This window comes from Rhipicephalus sanguineus, chromosome 9 (assembly GCF_013339695.2).
Source record: "Rhipicephalus sanguineus isolate Rsan-2018 chromosome 9, BIME_Rsan_1.4, whole genome shotgun sequence".
Classification (NCBI taxonomy): Eukaryota; Metazoa; Arthropoda; class Arachnida; order Ixodida; family Ixodidae; genus Rhipicephalus; species Rhipicephalus sanguineus.
Window position 1 is genome coordinate 94,181,958 of NC_051184.2, and position 15,748 is coordinate 94,197,705.

General features: G+C 48.7%; 1 protein-coding gene across 1 annotated transcript in view; it reads left to right on the forward strand.

Moving 5' to 3' along the window:
• Positions 1–15,748, forward strand: part of LOC119406028 (uncharacterized) — a 111,627-nt gene that overhangs the window by 81,550 nt on the left and 14,329 nt on the right. The window contains exons 2-6 of the mRNA XM_037672873.2: positions 7,147–7,327; positions 9,473–9,549; positions 9,898–9,996; positions 10,480–10,719; positions 11,513–11,625. Of these exons, the coding sequence (XP_037528801.1) occupies positions 7,147–7,327; positions 9,473–9,549; positions 9,898–9,996; positions 10,480–10,719; positions 11,513–11,625 (710 nt within the window). The remainder of the gene's footprint in view (positions 1–7,146; positions 7,328–9,472; positions 9,550–9,897; positions 9,997–10,479; positions 10,720–11,512; positions 11,626–15,748) is intronic.

Below are 15,748 nucleotides of genomic sequence, written 5' to 3' on the forward strand. Positions count from 1 at the left end.
AGCGGCCACGTTTTTGACGTGAGTGAACGCTTTGCTACGGCGTCGTCAGTACTGACGGCTAAATGCGTGCGTCAGGCGTGCGTCCCACAAGAGGCTTACTCCATAGCTATCGAGGCAAGCTGTCATTCTTTCATGCTTAGAATATTACTGGTGCATGCCCACTACCCGTGTACTTGCAAAATGCTCAGAACATTTAGAATTATCCACGGCTACTCGCCGTGGAGACTTCGACGAGTGGCCGGGCGGCGTGGTTATTTGTTGGCGGCTTCGTGTCATGTCGATTCGCAGCCACCAAGTATTTTGCTTAAAACTGTTGCGCGTAGCAACAACCTTATTGCAGCATCATCATCGCTCATCATGATCGTTTCTACCTCGCCGCTCGCGCGGCTCATGCCAAGAGCTTGAGGTACGGGTGAGAAATAAACGTGTTACGATCGGCCCCGCTTCGTCTTTCGCTTCAAGTGATGTGGCGCCGACGACGGCACGGTCACGATCGGCCACCATCAGTCTCCCTCATTCGCTACAACCTCTTTCGTTGTTTATGCTTCTTTCCGAAACAAACATTGCGCTTCCGTCGCAAGTGTTTGCAGAAAACTGCAACGACGGCCATATCTAAGATGAAAATAAATAGCTTCGATTTTAGTTCCGTGTGCACATTTCTCTACATGCGGCACACTTTGTTTCATCAATGCCGGATGATGACAGGGTCAGCTGTTTACTACAAGTATCAACCACTTAAAGTGCTTGCGCACTTGGCTGTCTCGTCTGCGCGAGCTCACCACGCTTTTATAATTTGCGCAAACTCTGGTGTAACCCAAGCTACGCCCTAGCGCAGAGGTGCGCAAACATTTTCGGTACCAAGGCGTTGGACTGGGCTAGTTGGTACATTGTCAAAATCGATAAAAAACCAGCGGTAAACACAGGACACAGTGAGTGTCCCGTCGTTTCCTCGCACTGTGTCCTGTGTTTACCACTGTTTTTTGTTTTTTTATTCATTTTAACATTTTCGGGACCACAACCTCTCGAAGCTTCCGAGTGCCATAGGGCTACCTCAGCCGTAGTCTTTCTGCTTTAATCCTAGGATCTATCCGAAGAGCCGCGACCACCTGACATTTTTGTCCCTCAACATCTCGGGGGAAGGGGATCGACTCCCAGTTAGCGCATCTCTAATTGAACAGCTGCGCTTCCGCCAGTACTAAAATCATGACTGCAGGAACAGCGCGAACGTAAAGCACGGGACGTAGAAGACACACATATGACGACACGAGCGCTGACTATCAACTTATCTTCTGCAAGCACGGACGGTTTACGATACTCGTCAGGAAATATCGTTGGCACGTACGACGGGGACGACACATCCTTGGACGGCACACCCCAACGAAATGTGCACTGCATGTCTTCTAGTGCCGAGAGGGCTCCCAGTTTGTTCCGTCATGGCTGAAATGTACTGATCCTAGCGGCACAAGAAAAACAAAACCGCAGAACGCGAGACGGCAGAGGGAGCAGGAACCAAGCTAACCTTTTTCGTCGCACAGCCGTGATCCACTTCTGCCGCTGCCCAATGAAGCACGGACGAGTTGAGAAACGGTGAAACGTCGTTCCCGCAGGGCACGACGTGTCCCTCTTGGTACAACCGACGACGCAGCAGTTCATGACTGCGTCACAGAACACCAGGGGCGTAGCCAGAAATTCTTTTCGGGGGGGGGGGGGGGGGGGGGGGGGGGGGGGGTTCAACCGTGCATTATGTATGTTCGTGCGTGCGTTTGTATGTGTGCGTGTATATATGCGCAAGCAAAATTGAAAAATTTCGGGGTGGGTTTGAACCCCCCCAACCTCCCCCCTCCCTTGGCTACGCCCCTGCAGAACACCTACAACTGCGTGCTAGCGGGCGCGGGAAAGCGTTCGCTTCTGCTCGGGCTCTCATCGACTGCCTTCTCTGACGGCCGCGCGGTGGCGCGCCAGTCGCAGTGAACGGAGTGTATACTGTGGGCCGCTTTCTCTTCTCAGAACTCGACGGAAAAATAAATAAAGAAAATGCTACTATCTCGTTCAGACGTCAAAGATGGCTGAGAAGAGAGACGCTATGGGAGAGCGCTTTTCGACTGAGCTATATTGAGAGGCAAGTGCACTCATCGGCTGTGTCGTATGCTGCTGCTTGTCAAGAGGTCGCGGGTTCGATACGGCTGCATTCAGTATGGCGGTAAGATGTAAAGCCAGTCGCGTATTGCAGCTCGATTTCACATATAGGCTTTAAAGAATCCTGGATAATCCGACTCAATCAGGAGCCTCTGCGAACCACGTCGGCGCACACAGCCTGCATGCTAGTGGTTTTGAGACGTTTAACTTTAGTTCTCAAAAAAAAAAAAGAAGCAACAAGCGTCATAAGATATGAGAAGATGTTGCGGGAGGGGGGGGGGGGGGGTGATCTGTCGGCACTATTGAAGCTGTCTCGGTGCAAGTAAAACACGCTCCCAAGAGATCTTACTGAAATACTGACCCTCGTAGCATCGGTCTGTTTTAACTACAGGCGCCGTGTGACTTGTGCTTGTGGTTTTGTCACTTGTGAGCGTAGTTTCGAAAACTTCAGCCGTGCTAGAAAAGCAACGAAGCCGTTGTACTAGCGACAATTTGATGTTGAGTCGTCTTCAGTTCGTGCCATATACCCGGGAGGTGTCCACGCATGTGAGAAATTAAATGATTCTTAAACAACTAAATATGAAAACTTCTTGTACGAGGAGGTGTGTATACTTAACGCATTGAGAAATAGCATGCTTTCTCCTAAACACGCGCACCCCTTTGAAAGCGCACCTCAAACACATTTAACCGCATTGTCCAGCCATCAGAAACATACGGATGAAACGTAAACTAGCGCCAGTTCTTCCCCTACAGTCCCAAACACGAATCTCTTTATGTCCTCTTATGAAGACGTACACACTCCGAACAAGAGACGCGGGTGACATGCACGACGAGAAGATTGTCCTGCACACGAAAGGGTACCTCAATTACTCGCGTCGTTGACGCAAGCCGTGAGCATTATGGAACTGCCTGCTCGGAATGGGCAACCGGTGGTCATCTTCCTCGCGTCGCTCAGACTAATGAAGACAAGCTCAGGAGTGCGTGAGACGTCTCCATCGGGAGTTGGCCGTGTAGTGCAGCTCATAGTGTGCGCTTCCTTATGTATCCAGCCTGCATATTAGTTGAAACCGACTTTACGTATCCTGCTTATATTAGTCAAGCCAACAGACTTACGAAAAAGAGGGTAGTATACATGAAACCAGGGCTGTATATAGGAGTTTTTAAAAAGGTGGCGATGCGGACATGGTGCATCTTGACCAGAGTTGCCAGACGCTACCGAGCTAACAAGCAAATAATCATCACAAAAGAAGCCCGAAAGAAGCGGAAGTTTAATGAATTTACCTATTCTTGAAAATATTTTTAATTATAATAAAAAAAATGTCACTCATATACGAAGTGGAGTTGAAGAAAGATCACTTTGAATATTTTGTACAGCGAAAATATGCGCAACTATAAACGAGAGTACATATTTAATTTTTCGGCTGCTAAACGAAACACAAACGATGCTTGGAAGAACAGAAAGAAGGTGTACGTGGGAAATAGATTGGAGAGATTTAGGTTTGGGCACCCTGAGGTCGGGGATGCAAGCTCAGTCGTGTGCCAGTTCCGTTGTCTGTTTTTATTACGTCCGGCTCCTGGCATCAAGGCTCGAATCACTGTTTACTGTACTTACAGTTTTCCCAGCGAGAGTCAATCCCGAGAAATAATATGATCGGGTGTGCATTTGGACTGCTTTGAAACGATCTTCCGGAGTCGGGTTTAAAGAAAATGTTTATTGCGTAAGCGAAGGCGATGCGGCTGAAAGGGGCTCGTGAACGCGCGATGTGAAAACTATGCGATATAAAAGTCGATCAGCGCGGCCGAATGATGCTGCTCAAGCATCTCCCCTTCCCCCTTGCATTCTCCCTCTCCGTAACTGGCACCTTCCAAACATACTCTCATATTCACGTTCATCTTCATCTAACACCTGTCCTATTATTTGATTTCGCGACTCCTTTCCACGTATATGCACTACTGCCGAGGCGTCCTCGCTACGTGATAGTTACGGCGTTGTACTTTTCTACGTTCACCTCCTAATGTTACTTTCGCCTCCCCTTCGTCCCCCCCCCTTCCCCTTAAACACGAATTCTACGCCCACGCCGCCAGCTCGCTTCGAAGTGAAACGCCGGCGGCGGCGGCTAATTTCCTTTGTCTCCTACTTAATGCAGTCATTATGTTCCGGAAAGGGGGGGGGGGGGGAGGCTGGAACACGCGTATGGGGGGAGGGAAGGCATTGCGAGGCGCTTTTCCTTTAAGCGCAAGCTGGAGAAACACGCAAAGCTCGCGCTATGCGAGCCTCGTGCGTGAGCTCCGTTGGGCCGCCGCCTATAAGGTAGGTGCCCGGCATTGTGTGCTTCGTGCAGGGGCAGTATCAAGGTGGGCAGTATATGGCGGCGTAGCTGGACGCGTGCGCACTCAAGCACTTCGGGGCCGTCGCGCTAATTTCGCGTAGGAAGAAGGGCGAACGGCGGCCGCCCCCGCTCTGTTGCAGCGAAGCCGCGCTTGCATGGGAACCGGGCTGGGTTTCGCTTGTGTTTTGCCTCAGAGTGCGTGTTGGTGCGTATACGCTAGGTGGAAGCGGCAGCGTTGAACGCAGGGCTGCGCAAGACTCATGCGACGCGGGCAGTGAAGGAGGTTGCGGCGGGTGGCTTGCGTATACGGTCGCGTGGTTTTCGTTTTCTATATACACTGTATAAACCACTTTTCCAACCTTAAGAGAAGTTCCGAGCGTTGAATACAGTTTACAGTGTAATACCACACCACATGGGTGCTTGTTTTCCCGTCTTTGCAGGGGCGTAGCCAGAAATTTTTTTCGGGGGGGGGGGGGGGGTTCAACCATGCTTTATGTATGTTCGTGCGTGCGTTTGTATGTGTGCGTGTAATATGCGCAAGCAAAACTTAAAAATTTTGAGGGGGGGGTTGAACCCCCTCAACAACCCCCCCCCCCCCCCCCCTCTTGGCTACGCCCCTGCGTCTTTGTATCTAATACACTGTTGTGAGCGTATAAAGCCCTTTCTTTCATTGTTCGTCAACTCTAATACGCTGTTCATACGTATACCTACCTCAATGTGAACAAATACAGATTTCGATTGGTTACATACCATACCGGAGCTGTGAACACATGCATGGCCGTGTGATGCAGTCTAGGCCTTGGTGAACTCAATTGAATTACGCGGCAAGGGAGGGCGTGGTGATGTCCACGGCGCGCTGCAGAAAAGCGTCACGGCTTCGCGGACCCCTTTCGCACGCGACATTGTTGTTGTACCGGGGTTGAGGTGTCAGAGGACAACGTCGCGCGATGCGCGCGAACACAGCGGAGCATGTCTTGTCTTTGTATGCACACAAAGCAACGAGGCTGTATGTATACGTTGCATGGGCCCTTGATAAACGCAGCATGCTGTTCCACACTGAAAGTAAAACAAAACAAAGAAAAGCACTACTTGCGTCGCCTGCTCCCTCGTCCGTGTATTTCTCACTATTTTCAGTATGGGACCAAACACAAAAACCTGACCAACCAGCCCAAACCAACAGCCTCGCCTGCTACGAGGTTGAGGCGCCGGGAGCGGTGTTAAGCCCTTCACTCTTTGAGTGGCGGCTTCAATTGTGCAGTATACGGCCGCGTGTGGCGTTAACAACAAAGGGTCCTTGCGTCACGCGCGCAGCCTTTTGCACCGAACTCTTTTGGCACCCCGGCGTGTGGCGACAGTTCACGGAGCTTCAAAACCATGCGCATCCACTGCACAGAATACCTCACACACCTGCAGACAACAAGCAGACGATAGACAGACGATGAACAGACGATGAGCAGACGATAACGGGAGGGGTATATGCATGGAGCCGGCACCAGCTGGTTCGTATGAATGCTGTTCGGCGTGCTTCGTGTATTCGGTTACTCCCGCTGCAAGCAAGCAGAGCACACCTGCATGCCTTTGTATGACACCCAGCCCACGTAACGCGCGTACTTCTGTAGTTTACGATTTTCTTCTCTACGTGCGACAATGCACAAGCTAGGAAAGGCGAAGCTTCGAGTTTCTCAAGGTCGCGCTTAGTTTATTTACCTTACAGAAGCTTGTGCTATTGATAGCTTGCACGCGACGTCATGGGCGCAGGTTCGTACGTATATCGTAGTGGTACTCCAACATGGCGGCTTTGTTGACTTCAAGGCAGCATAATTACTTTGCGGTTAAGCTGCTTCAATGTGATGACGCCAACGGAACGTTTTTGGCCCCTATGCATCAACATGAAAGAACTTGCACGCAGTGCACCGAAAACAATAACATGACAAACTTTGTGTCCCATGTTCGTGTACTCCAACAAGGCAGTTCCAGTGACGCCAGTGCAAGCCACGCAAGCGAACTGCAATCGATGATGAGGAACCACATGCCCAAACATGCATATTGCAAGAACTCACAAGCATCGAGAGAAGGCATTTACCTAGTAATATGCAAATCGCTTCTGAGAAAATCCGGAGATTGCAGGATGTTTCATGGAAATTGAAATAATTTTCTTTTTACAGACGCCTACAGCACGCCATTGAATTCTTCATATCAAACGACACTCTACATTTAAAGGGGATCTGACGCAATCATTGGGAGGGATTTAAATTTCGCTTAACCACTTATTGTTTCGTAACGTGCGCGCGCCTGAATCTGAGAACTCGGTCCTGGCGGATCGCTTTGTGACGTACCTGGAATTTTAAACTTCGCTCGCTTAAACTGGACGGTAGCTGTGAGTCACCGAACTCCGATTTCATTTATATTTTGCTGTTTTTTTTCTGTTCAGTTACAAACCCCCATAACTAGCTGTGCAAAAATTCTACTGTGCTGTAAACATGCAATGTAATAATCGAAACTTTCCACGAATTGTATGTTAACGCATTCAGAATGTTATTCGAGTTACTTTTAACCTCTCTGTTTGTTTCTTTGTTTGAACTGGCTGTATTCGACGTGCATTGCTTGGCTAATCGAGGAGTAGCCGGCAGTACCCGCAGATGGTAGCCTCACACGCTTGCTCTTCTGTTGTTCATTGCAGGCTCGGCGGTGTGCTACTTCCCGGTCGAGCTGCACGGCACCTTCCTGATGCAGACGCAGGCGACGCAGGCGTACGGAGGCTCGGTGGTCTCCTACTCCGAGATCACCGTCGAGGTGGACGCCATACCGCCGTGGGGGCGCTGCCATCGGCGACGAGGACACCACGTCATCCTCAAGGACAGGTACGTGCAGGTCATGCGCGAATCCAGGTTGGAGATGTCCTGACCGCTTCCCCTGTTCCCCCTAAAGTTTGTGTGAGCAGCGCCAGCGTACGTTAAGTGAAAAAAAACACATGAAGCCCTTCTCTACCAGAAAGTTTCTTAGGACACCAGAATATTGTTATTATTTAAACAGCGGTGCAATCATTATCGTCATCAGTCACCATCTCATTGTCCGACACATACAGCTAAAGTTATAACCATAGGTCGGCACAAATATTGGAACTCACTCAGACTCGCTCAAGTAATATATTTTGCTCTGAGAGCACTCAGACTCACTACACTTTTCCTCAACCACACTCACTCGGACTCAGACTCACTAAAATTTCCCTCAACCGGACTCACTCAGACTTAAACTCACTAACGTATGGCTCAGCCGGCCTCACTTGGACTCACGGCTCGATCTGAGTCTGAGTGAGTCGACCCATGAGTGAGTTTGCCGGCTTATGGTTATTACTAGTTTTATGCTTACGAACATCAGCTCATCATAATAATAACAATAATTATTCAGAGTGCTGATGATGACGGCATGAGCTCAGAGTCTCAGACCGACAGAAAGTTGAGCTAGTTGGTAGGGATTCACCCGCCACGGTGGTCTAGTGGTTATAGTGCTTGACTGTTGATCCGAAGGTCGTGAGATCGAATCCCGGCCGCGGCGGCCGCGTTTTCGATGGAAGCCAAAATGCCCGAGGCCCGTGTGCGTAGATTTAGGTGCCCGTTAAAGAACCCCAAGTGGTAGAAATTTCCGGAGCCCTCCACTACGGCGTCCCTCATAATAATATCGTGGTCTCGGGACGTTAAACCCAAAGCAGAGAAGGCTTGCAGTATTTGTCAGAGAAGAGTTGTTGCGCTGTACTGTCTCCTTCTCTTGTGTCCGTGTTCACGCGCCTTACTTCTTTATAAAATCAGCTCGGTGTCTGCGGTTTGCCCACTACGGGAGCTTTAAAGGGACTCTGAAACGGTTTTGACGATTTTGTACGAACACATTGAGCCGGTAGAGCAAGTCCTAAGGATCATTTACAGACCGATTTAAGCTCAGTGCGTAAAATGTGTAATTTATTACAAGCTGCGAATCGCCACCGATCACAGCGGCTCAGCCAAACGCGTTTTCAAACCGCCCACTTCCAGTGCGCGTCGTATTGGACGCGCGACGTCACGCAGGCGGCTGATATGATTGGATATGTCCAGTACACGTCACTGAATCTCCTGTGGGCAGCGAGCGTCGTCCGTCTGTGTTACAACGTACTCCGTGGTGACGTGAGCTGAGCGGCAGTGTTTAGGGCTAATTGCCCTAGCCGTGTTGAGTACCACCTGTCTAGCAATTGGTGACTTGTAAAGCTGCGACATCGTGCAATGTTCGTGAGGCATCTGGCGAGCGGAATCTTTTCAGCTCGTCGCTGCAATGAGCGTCGCGCTCTCGCTATCCGTTCAACGCCACGATCCACGTTTTTGTGGCTGTAACTTCACCCCTGAAGACACAAGTACATTGCCCGAGTTTACGCTCATCAGTGATCGTTCTCGAATTATTTTTGTTTGTCCGCGTGCTTTTGCAGATTGTCGTCGTACAGGAGAATAAAATAAGATCTGCTGGTAGTGTGGCGGCCCCTGTCGGAGCAGATATCAACCACTCCGCGAGCTTCGTCTTTGTTGGGCCTCCGAGATTGCGCGCAACCCGTCGGCGCACAATATCTGAGGCCATGACTGGGCGAAACTCAAACCGTCGAGTGCGCTCATGAGAGCGCTGCGATCGCCGACGATGTCAGGGTGTCTGTGAGTTGAGGGTGCAAGGCACTGGTGAGGAGGAGGGTATAGATATAAATTCCGTAGCGGCCTTGATATGCAGTGCGTCGCTTAATTTCTGGTGCGAATGATTTGGGGATGATCCTGCCTAAACGCTGACAAAACTTCAAAAAACCGTTTCAGGGTCCCTTTAAGATTACGAAACTATAGGATCCCTAACACTTTAACGCAGGTTATACTTTCCGTTCCCCTCAAATAAAGTTTCTTCATCTCTATCCAGTCAGGATGCCGATTTTGCATCAATGCTGCGTTACCTCGCCAGCAGACCAACATTTCCTATTATTTATTACCGTGCACCTCTTCTTGCAGCACGGGCGCCGAAGACTGCATGCGTTGTTTTCACCTGACGCTCAAGACCCCGAACGTGATTCAGATTCACGCCGAAGGTGAGTAACCAAAAGCAGTGTTTCATTTCTAAAAAGAAAGGTTGAAACCGTAAAAAAGGCCTATACTGTGTACAGCGTCGTCCACATCTAAGGCGAACGCCTAATTAGTATTCAATGCCTCATAGAAGCTCAAGTTTAAAACATAATTCGTGAAGTTATTATTGTGCTTATCTGTACACCATGATTACACATCATATCACGGACATTTCCCTCGTGATGTACAATAAACGCTCTAGCTTTGCCTTCTTGAGTACTGCTGAGGCGCTCTCCTTAAATGTGGTCGACCCTGTACGACTCTCGCGCATGCGCACTCACGCCGTATCGTCCGAAATTTTGTTATATATTTAGGTCTTGCCCGGTGCTACACGAACGAGGAGGCTGCCAGAGCGACGTGTCCCGATGACCGGGCAGTCTCGGAGCGGCGGTTCACCGAGATCATACTCTACAGTGAGTATTGATTGATTGATTGATTGATTGATTGATTGATTGATTGATTGATTGATTGATTGATTGATTGATTGATTGGCCAGGTTACTTTTCCCGGTCTAAGTTTTTAAATATCCTAGTCTCACACATATCTAAACTGTTTCTCATGGTACTAAGATCGTCCGGGACCCTCGAACAAATTTTTTTGGTTGGTTGTTTGGCTTATGGCCTTTAACGTCACAAAGCGACTCAAGACTACGCGAGACGCCCCATCTAGTGGAGGGCTCCGAAATATTTGGACCGTCTGGAGTTCCTAAACATGTACTGACATCGCACAGTACCCGGCCCTCTAGCATATCGCCTAGATCAAAAGGCAATTCCGCCGCTGCCGCCATCGACACCACGACTTTCGGGTCAGCAGCTAACAATTTAGTTTGGTCCCAGAAAGTGTAAAGGTGCACTTTACGTGATGAAAAGCTGTATAACAAACTTTCAAACTCGCAGGGAAGCACCAGGAGGAGCAGCTGAAGGCCAACGGACTGCTGGGCGAGCCACCGTCGCCCTCGCTGCAGGGTTCCTCCCTTCACCAGATGTTCTGTCCAATCAACGGCCGCTACCGCTTCCAGTACAGCGCGAACGGTGAAGAGTTCCGCTGCGCCGAGCCTTTCTCCTCCGAACTGAGCAACTGTCCCCGGGGAGACGGACTCACCGTGCGATTCCGCCAGTGCTCATTCCCCGACTTCGGTAAGCAGCTAAGTATTGACTCCAGGTGGGAAAAAACTTGGGCACCGTGGTACAATCTCTGTAACACTTGAAGGCCTGCATGCTGCTCACTTGGTAATGCATTAAGTTATATATAATCGAGTACCAGACTTCTTGCAAGACTATAACGAGCCGCAGTGTTACCTTCACGGTCGACTGCATTGTTCCTTCGCCTCTATTTATTTCTCGATTGCATTGTCATTTCGCCTCCATCTAAATGCGGCCGGGATTCGATACCGCGACCTTAGGGTCAGGAGTCGAGAACGCCGCGGTGGGTCTTTAAATATCGAGCATCAGAAGTAAATACCTCTCCATCGGAGAAAAGGAGAACATCCTTTCTGAAACGTTGCACGAGAGCACAAAGGCTCACATCGCTGCCTCGGAAGTGCATCTTCTTTTTTCTTTTTTTTTTTTGGGGGGGGGGGGGGTGTCACGCATATTCACAGCAGTCCAAATCAAAATATGGCGGCGCGCAAGGAGCCTTCATTGAAGAGATACATGCTCAGAGACTAAAGAAGAGAGCATCTAAGGGCTCGTTTTTTTTGTTTTGTTTTTTTTTTTTTTTGCTAGACACAACAATAATTAGTAATAAGAGACAAGAAAGCCACGGAAGGTATAGGGGATGATTAATTACTGCGAACAACATCCCCTACACTTTCCTTGGCTTTCTTGTCTGTTATTTCTAATTAATGTTATACTCAGAGACAAACTTGTGATCCGAGTATGGCGATCGACGACCAAGCGACGGCTAAGCGACGCTCCCGTCTCGATGCAGACGTGAGCTTCCTGTGCTTGGGCGACTGGGAGAGCGGCCGAGGTGGAGACCGCTACCTGGCCCTCATGGACCTCCGGAAGGACCCGGAGTCCAGACCACGATACCGCTGCGGGGTGAGTCTAGAGATGAGAAAGGAACGAAGGTTCGCTAGAGTGGCGTCCAGTTTGCCACACAACACGTGAGCAGGAGATGAGACAGATACGATAGAGGAGGAGAGAGAGAACGGAAGATGGAGCAGTATCCACTGGACTAAAATTACAAGTATCCCAATCGAAGAACTCATTTTGTAGGACTTCAGTGAACGAACTGTATATAACCTTTCAGGAGAGTTGCTTGTTGGGCAAGTTGGTACATACTTAGTTAACTGCAAAAGAAGCCACAAAACGTCGAAAACAGAAAAAGCAGAGCGGCAGAAAACAGAGACAGAGCGCAGAGACGCCTCTGCGCTCTGTCTCTGTTTTCTGCCGCTCTGCTTTTTCCGTTTTCGACGTTTTGTGGCTTCTTTTGCAGTTAAATATAACCTTTCGAAGAGCGACCACGCAAACACTCCAGTACTAGTACCACGACCGGAAGCTGTGAATGCGTTCGTGAGTAAAGTATCTTGGTGTTCTTGCAATGAGTATACTACATGTTTAATGACATTTACCTGTTCATTTTTTTTTCCACGTGGAGTGAGCGTTTAGCAAGTTTCTTTTCGTACTTCTGGAAGGAAGTTTCAGAATTTGAAATGTCATAGTAATCAGTTCTTAATCGACTTTTGATCGCCTGTTGCGAGGAAATTAACCCAACTTAAGCTGTGTCGAAATCTAGCACTGCGTTTACACTGCTAACGTGTTCTGCGAGCCGTGAAGGCTTTCCGCCATGCGTTTCGATTAAGTGTTCTATTTTTCGCTCTCCGGCAGAAAAGAGAAACGAAAAAGCGCGGCCTGCAGGAGCCTTCGGTGAAGAAAAGTTTTAAAAAGAAAGAAAAAAAAAAGCCACAACGCTGGCGTGATGATCGCAACAAGTTGACCCTCAACGCAGGCGCAATAGAAAACTGAACGCGCGTCGATCAGAGCGATCATGACCGAGCGTTTAACGCCGGCAATAAGCTAATCGCCCGTGACGACCTCGGGTTGTTCGAATAACCGCAAGAACGCAAACGTTGAGAATAAACGGCGTCTATAATAAACGTATACTATAAACTATAATACACGTACGAAAAGTGTGAACTTGAACGGCGAAACTGCAAGGGCGTAATGCCACCATTCGGGTGGTGATTATACAAAAAGAAAGAAAAAGCAAATCACGGCTTCACGCATTGCTGAAGGAGTCTTTTCTTTCTTTCTTTCTTTCTTTCTTTCTTTCTTTCTTTCTTTCTTTCTTTCTTTCTTTCTTTCTTTCTTTCTTTCTTTCTTTCTTTCTTTATCTCTCGCCTTCGGCGCTTCGAAGGTCGATAAACGCCGAGTCTGACCTCTAAGAGCCGCGTTTTCCGCATTGTGTGACCCGCGGCGGCCACCGCCGGTACATGTATACACTGCTGCATTTTCTTTTTTTTTTTTTTCGTCCGATCTCAATGCCAACCAAACAACAACAAAACCCAAAAGTCGCGCATTCCGCAGTCACCGCCCGCATTTTCAAACCATTTCCGCGGTTTGTTTGAGGAGCTCCATCCCCCCACTTCGGGCGGAACGAAATAGCCATTAACGGACGTCTCTATATATAAACACTAAAAAAAAATCGTTTTGTGTTTTGCTTTTTTAAACTATACGCTCGTCGGCAGTTCCGGAGAGAGTCATCGAGATGCGATGCGCGCGTGGGGAACGTAACAAGTTCCGCAGCGGAGAAAAGGCATACCTCGACAGCGAAGCCTTGGAAAGGAAGAAGGCTGCCGTGCCTTTACTGCCGTATAATCGAGTTCCAACGCCGCTTCTTTTCCATCGGCCACCCACCTGGGCCACGTCTCGGTTCCGCCTTGGGGCATTGGAATGCCTGGCTCCACCAACGAACCTCGCTCGGCGCTTCGCAATGTAAACACGACTCGTGGGCTTTAAAGGGACGCCGAAGAGAGAGAGAGAGAGAGAGATTATTTTTGGTCGTATTAGCAAATTACCCTTTCACAATGCCATAAACGCCACTCGTGCAGGGAGAAAACGCTTGGTAGGCGACAATTCGCGAGAAAAAAAAAAAAAAAGAAGAATAGGTGGCCACTCCCATACGCGTGCGCAGTTTTCCCCTTCAGGGGGGGGGGGAAGGCTCGTCGCATCGCCCCCCTCCAAATTATGTCAATGTATGGCGCTGACATTGCCCCCCCCCCCCGCGATTCGCAGTGCCCCCCCTCCTTATTATGTCAATGTGTGGGGCTGACATTGCGCCCCCCCCCCCTCTTAGGTGAAAAGGGGGGCGACCGCCCCCCTGCCCCCCCAGTGCGCACGCCTATGGCCGCTCTTCACGTTCCCGCACTAACCCGCCGTGACGTCATACTTGGACCACGTCTGTTAGAACCTAAATAGTTCTCTTTAAATCGGTAAAGTGAATTGCATTGCATAGTAAGAGTGCCAGACACTTAACAGAGGATGTCTCAGTAACTTTTATCGAGCCAATGTGGCCATAACATACATACAGACACCCACACGCAAAAGAACACTTTCAGACTTGCGATGTCACATTGATAATTAGGTGCTGAAGTTCTGGGGAAGGTTAAAGAATTACCCTGGCTCTCACTCTCTCTTATTTTAATGATCCCAATATAACGAAATCAACGACAATGCGCTTACAGGTGAATAATTATCTGTCTATTTTGACTTAATGTTTTACTTCAGTGTCTGTTCTAAGGTTTTCAGACGCTGTTATTCCACCACCCCCCCCCCCCCCGTTTTTTTTGCGTTATAATTTCGCAGAAAAAGCACCACCGACCCTCAGAGCGCTGTAGAAATAACTTAATAGCTTTTTCTGCAGCCAGTTTCAGTTTTCAGTGTAGTCATAACATCATACAACACGAAATATTTAGCTTGGATTATAACCGTATGAGTAAAAGAAAAAAAAAGCGCACTCTTATACCAACAGTCAAGATGCGCAGTCGTTACAATAACAATTAACAGGCTACAGCCGCTTATTATGAAACATTAGTTGTTCTGCACGTTTGCGCATGCACAGACTTCTAAACTTTGGATATCAGGCGAAGCTGTAGAATAATAATAATTGCTGAGGTTTACAGCGCCCAAACCCAGATTCGATTCTGAAGCGCGGCGTTGTGTTCGACTCGCGATTATTTTTGATCACCGGGGCTTCTTTAAAGGTGCACTTAAATCTAAGTATATATACGCGGGTGTTATTCCATTTCGCCCTTATTGAAATGCGGCCTTCTTGGCCGGGCATCGAACCCGCGTCCTCGAGCTTTGCAGCGCTAGACCTTACCTGCTGAGCTGCCACGGCTGCATGGTCAAGTCATAGCGCAGCGATCTATTAAATTTTCTACGCTTAGTTTAAGTACCTACTATTCATTCTAGGCTGGCAGTTTCCATTGTGGGAGCACAGCCGAGACATTTTCGGGAAAAACCCCCCCGACTACGTGCCTCGAGCAAACGCGGAATTACAGGCTGCACTGGTTCGTCGTCCTGCTTTGCACTGAAGAAGTCTATTATGTAAATTTATTTCCTCCTTAAAAAATACTCAGAAAAGGAAAACAATGAGTGCTAGGCGGGTAAAAACAGGCTTCCAGAACGATTATAACTAACTATTCTCCATTATTACGACCACTAGGAAATGTACGACTCAAAACGCGCCGCGCCGCGTGCGGCCACGATTAATTCTCTAATGGAGGCCGATTTTCCAGCACACGCGCATTTCCTAGAAATTTCTTCTTAATTTTTTTCTTTTTCGAGCAATTTCGCAGCTTTCCGCGCTTCTTACTGAGTTCTTGCTTTTTGTCGCCTCCTTCCTCGTACAACGCACGTGCATTTCCTTTAATTGTCCACGCATGTCCTGTTATAGCCTCACGTATGCCGCTCTAGTCTGGCTCTGCACTCCAAGAAAAAATAAAAGAAGAGAGTCATTTGACTCTTTTTTTTTTCCGAGTCCTGACTCGCGGCGTATACGACTCTCTTTAAGGAGGCACGTTAACTATCTTTTGGAGAGGCGCGAGTGCCCCGACTCTCCGAAGAGAGTGTGTTGATCGTCAAAGAGCATTCACGTGACTCTTCAAAGAGAGTCATATGTGGGAAGCGAGGACTTACAGAAAAAAAAAAAAAGTTGACT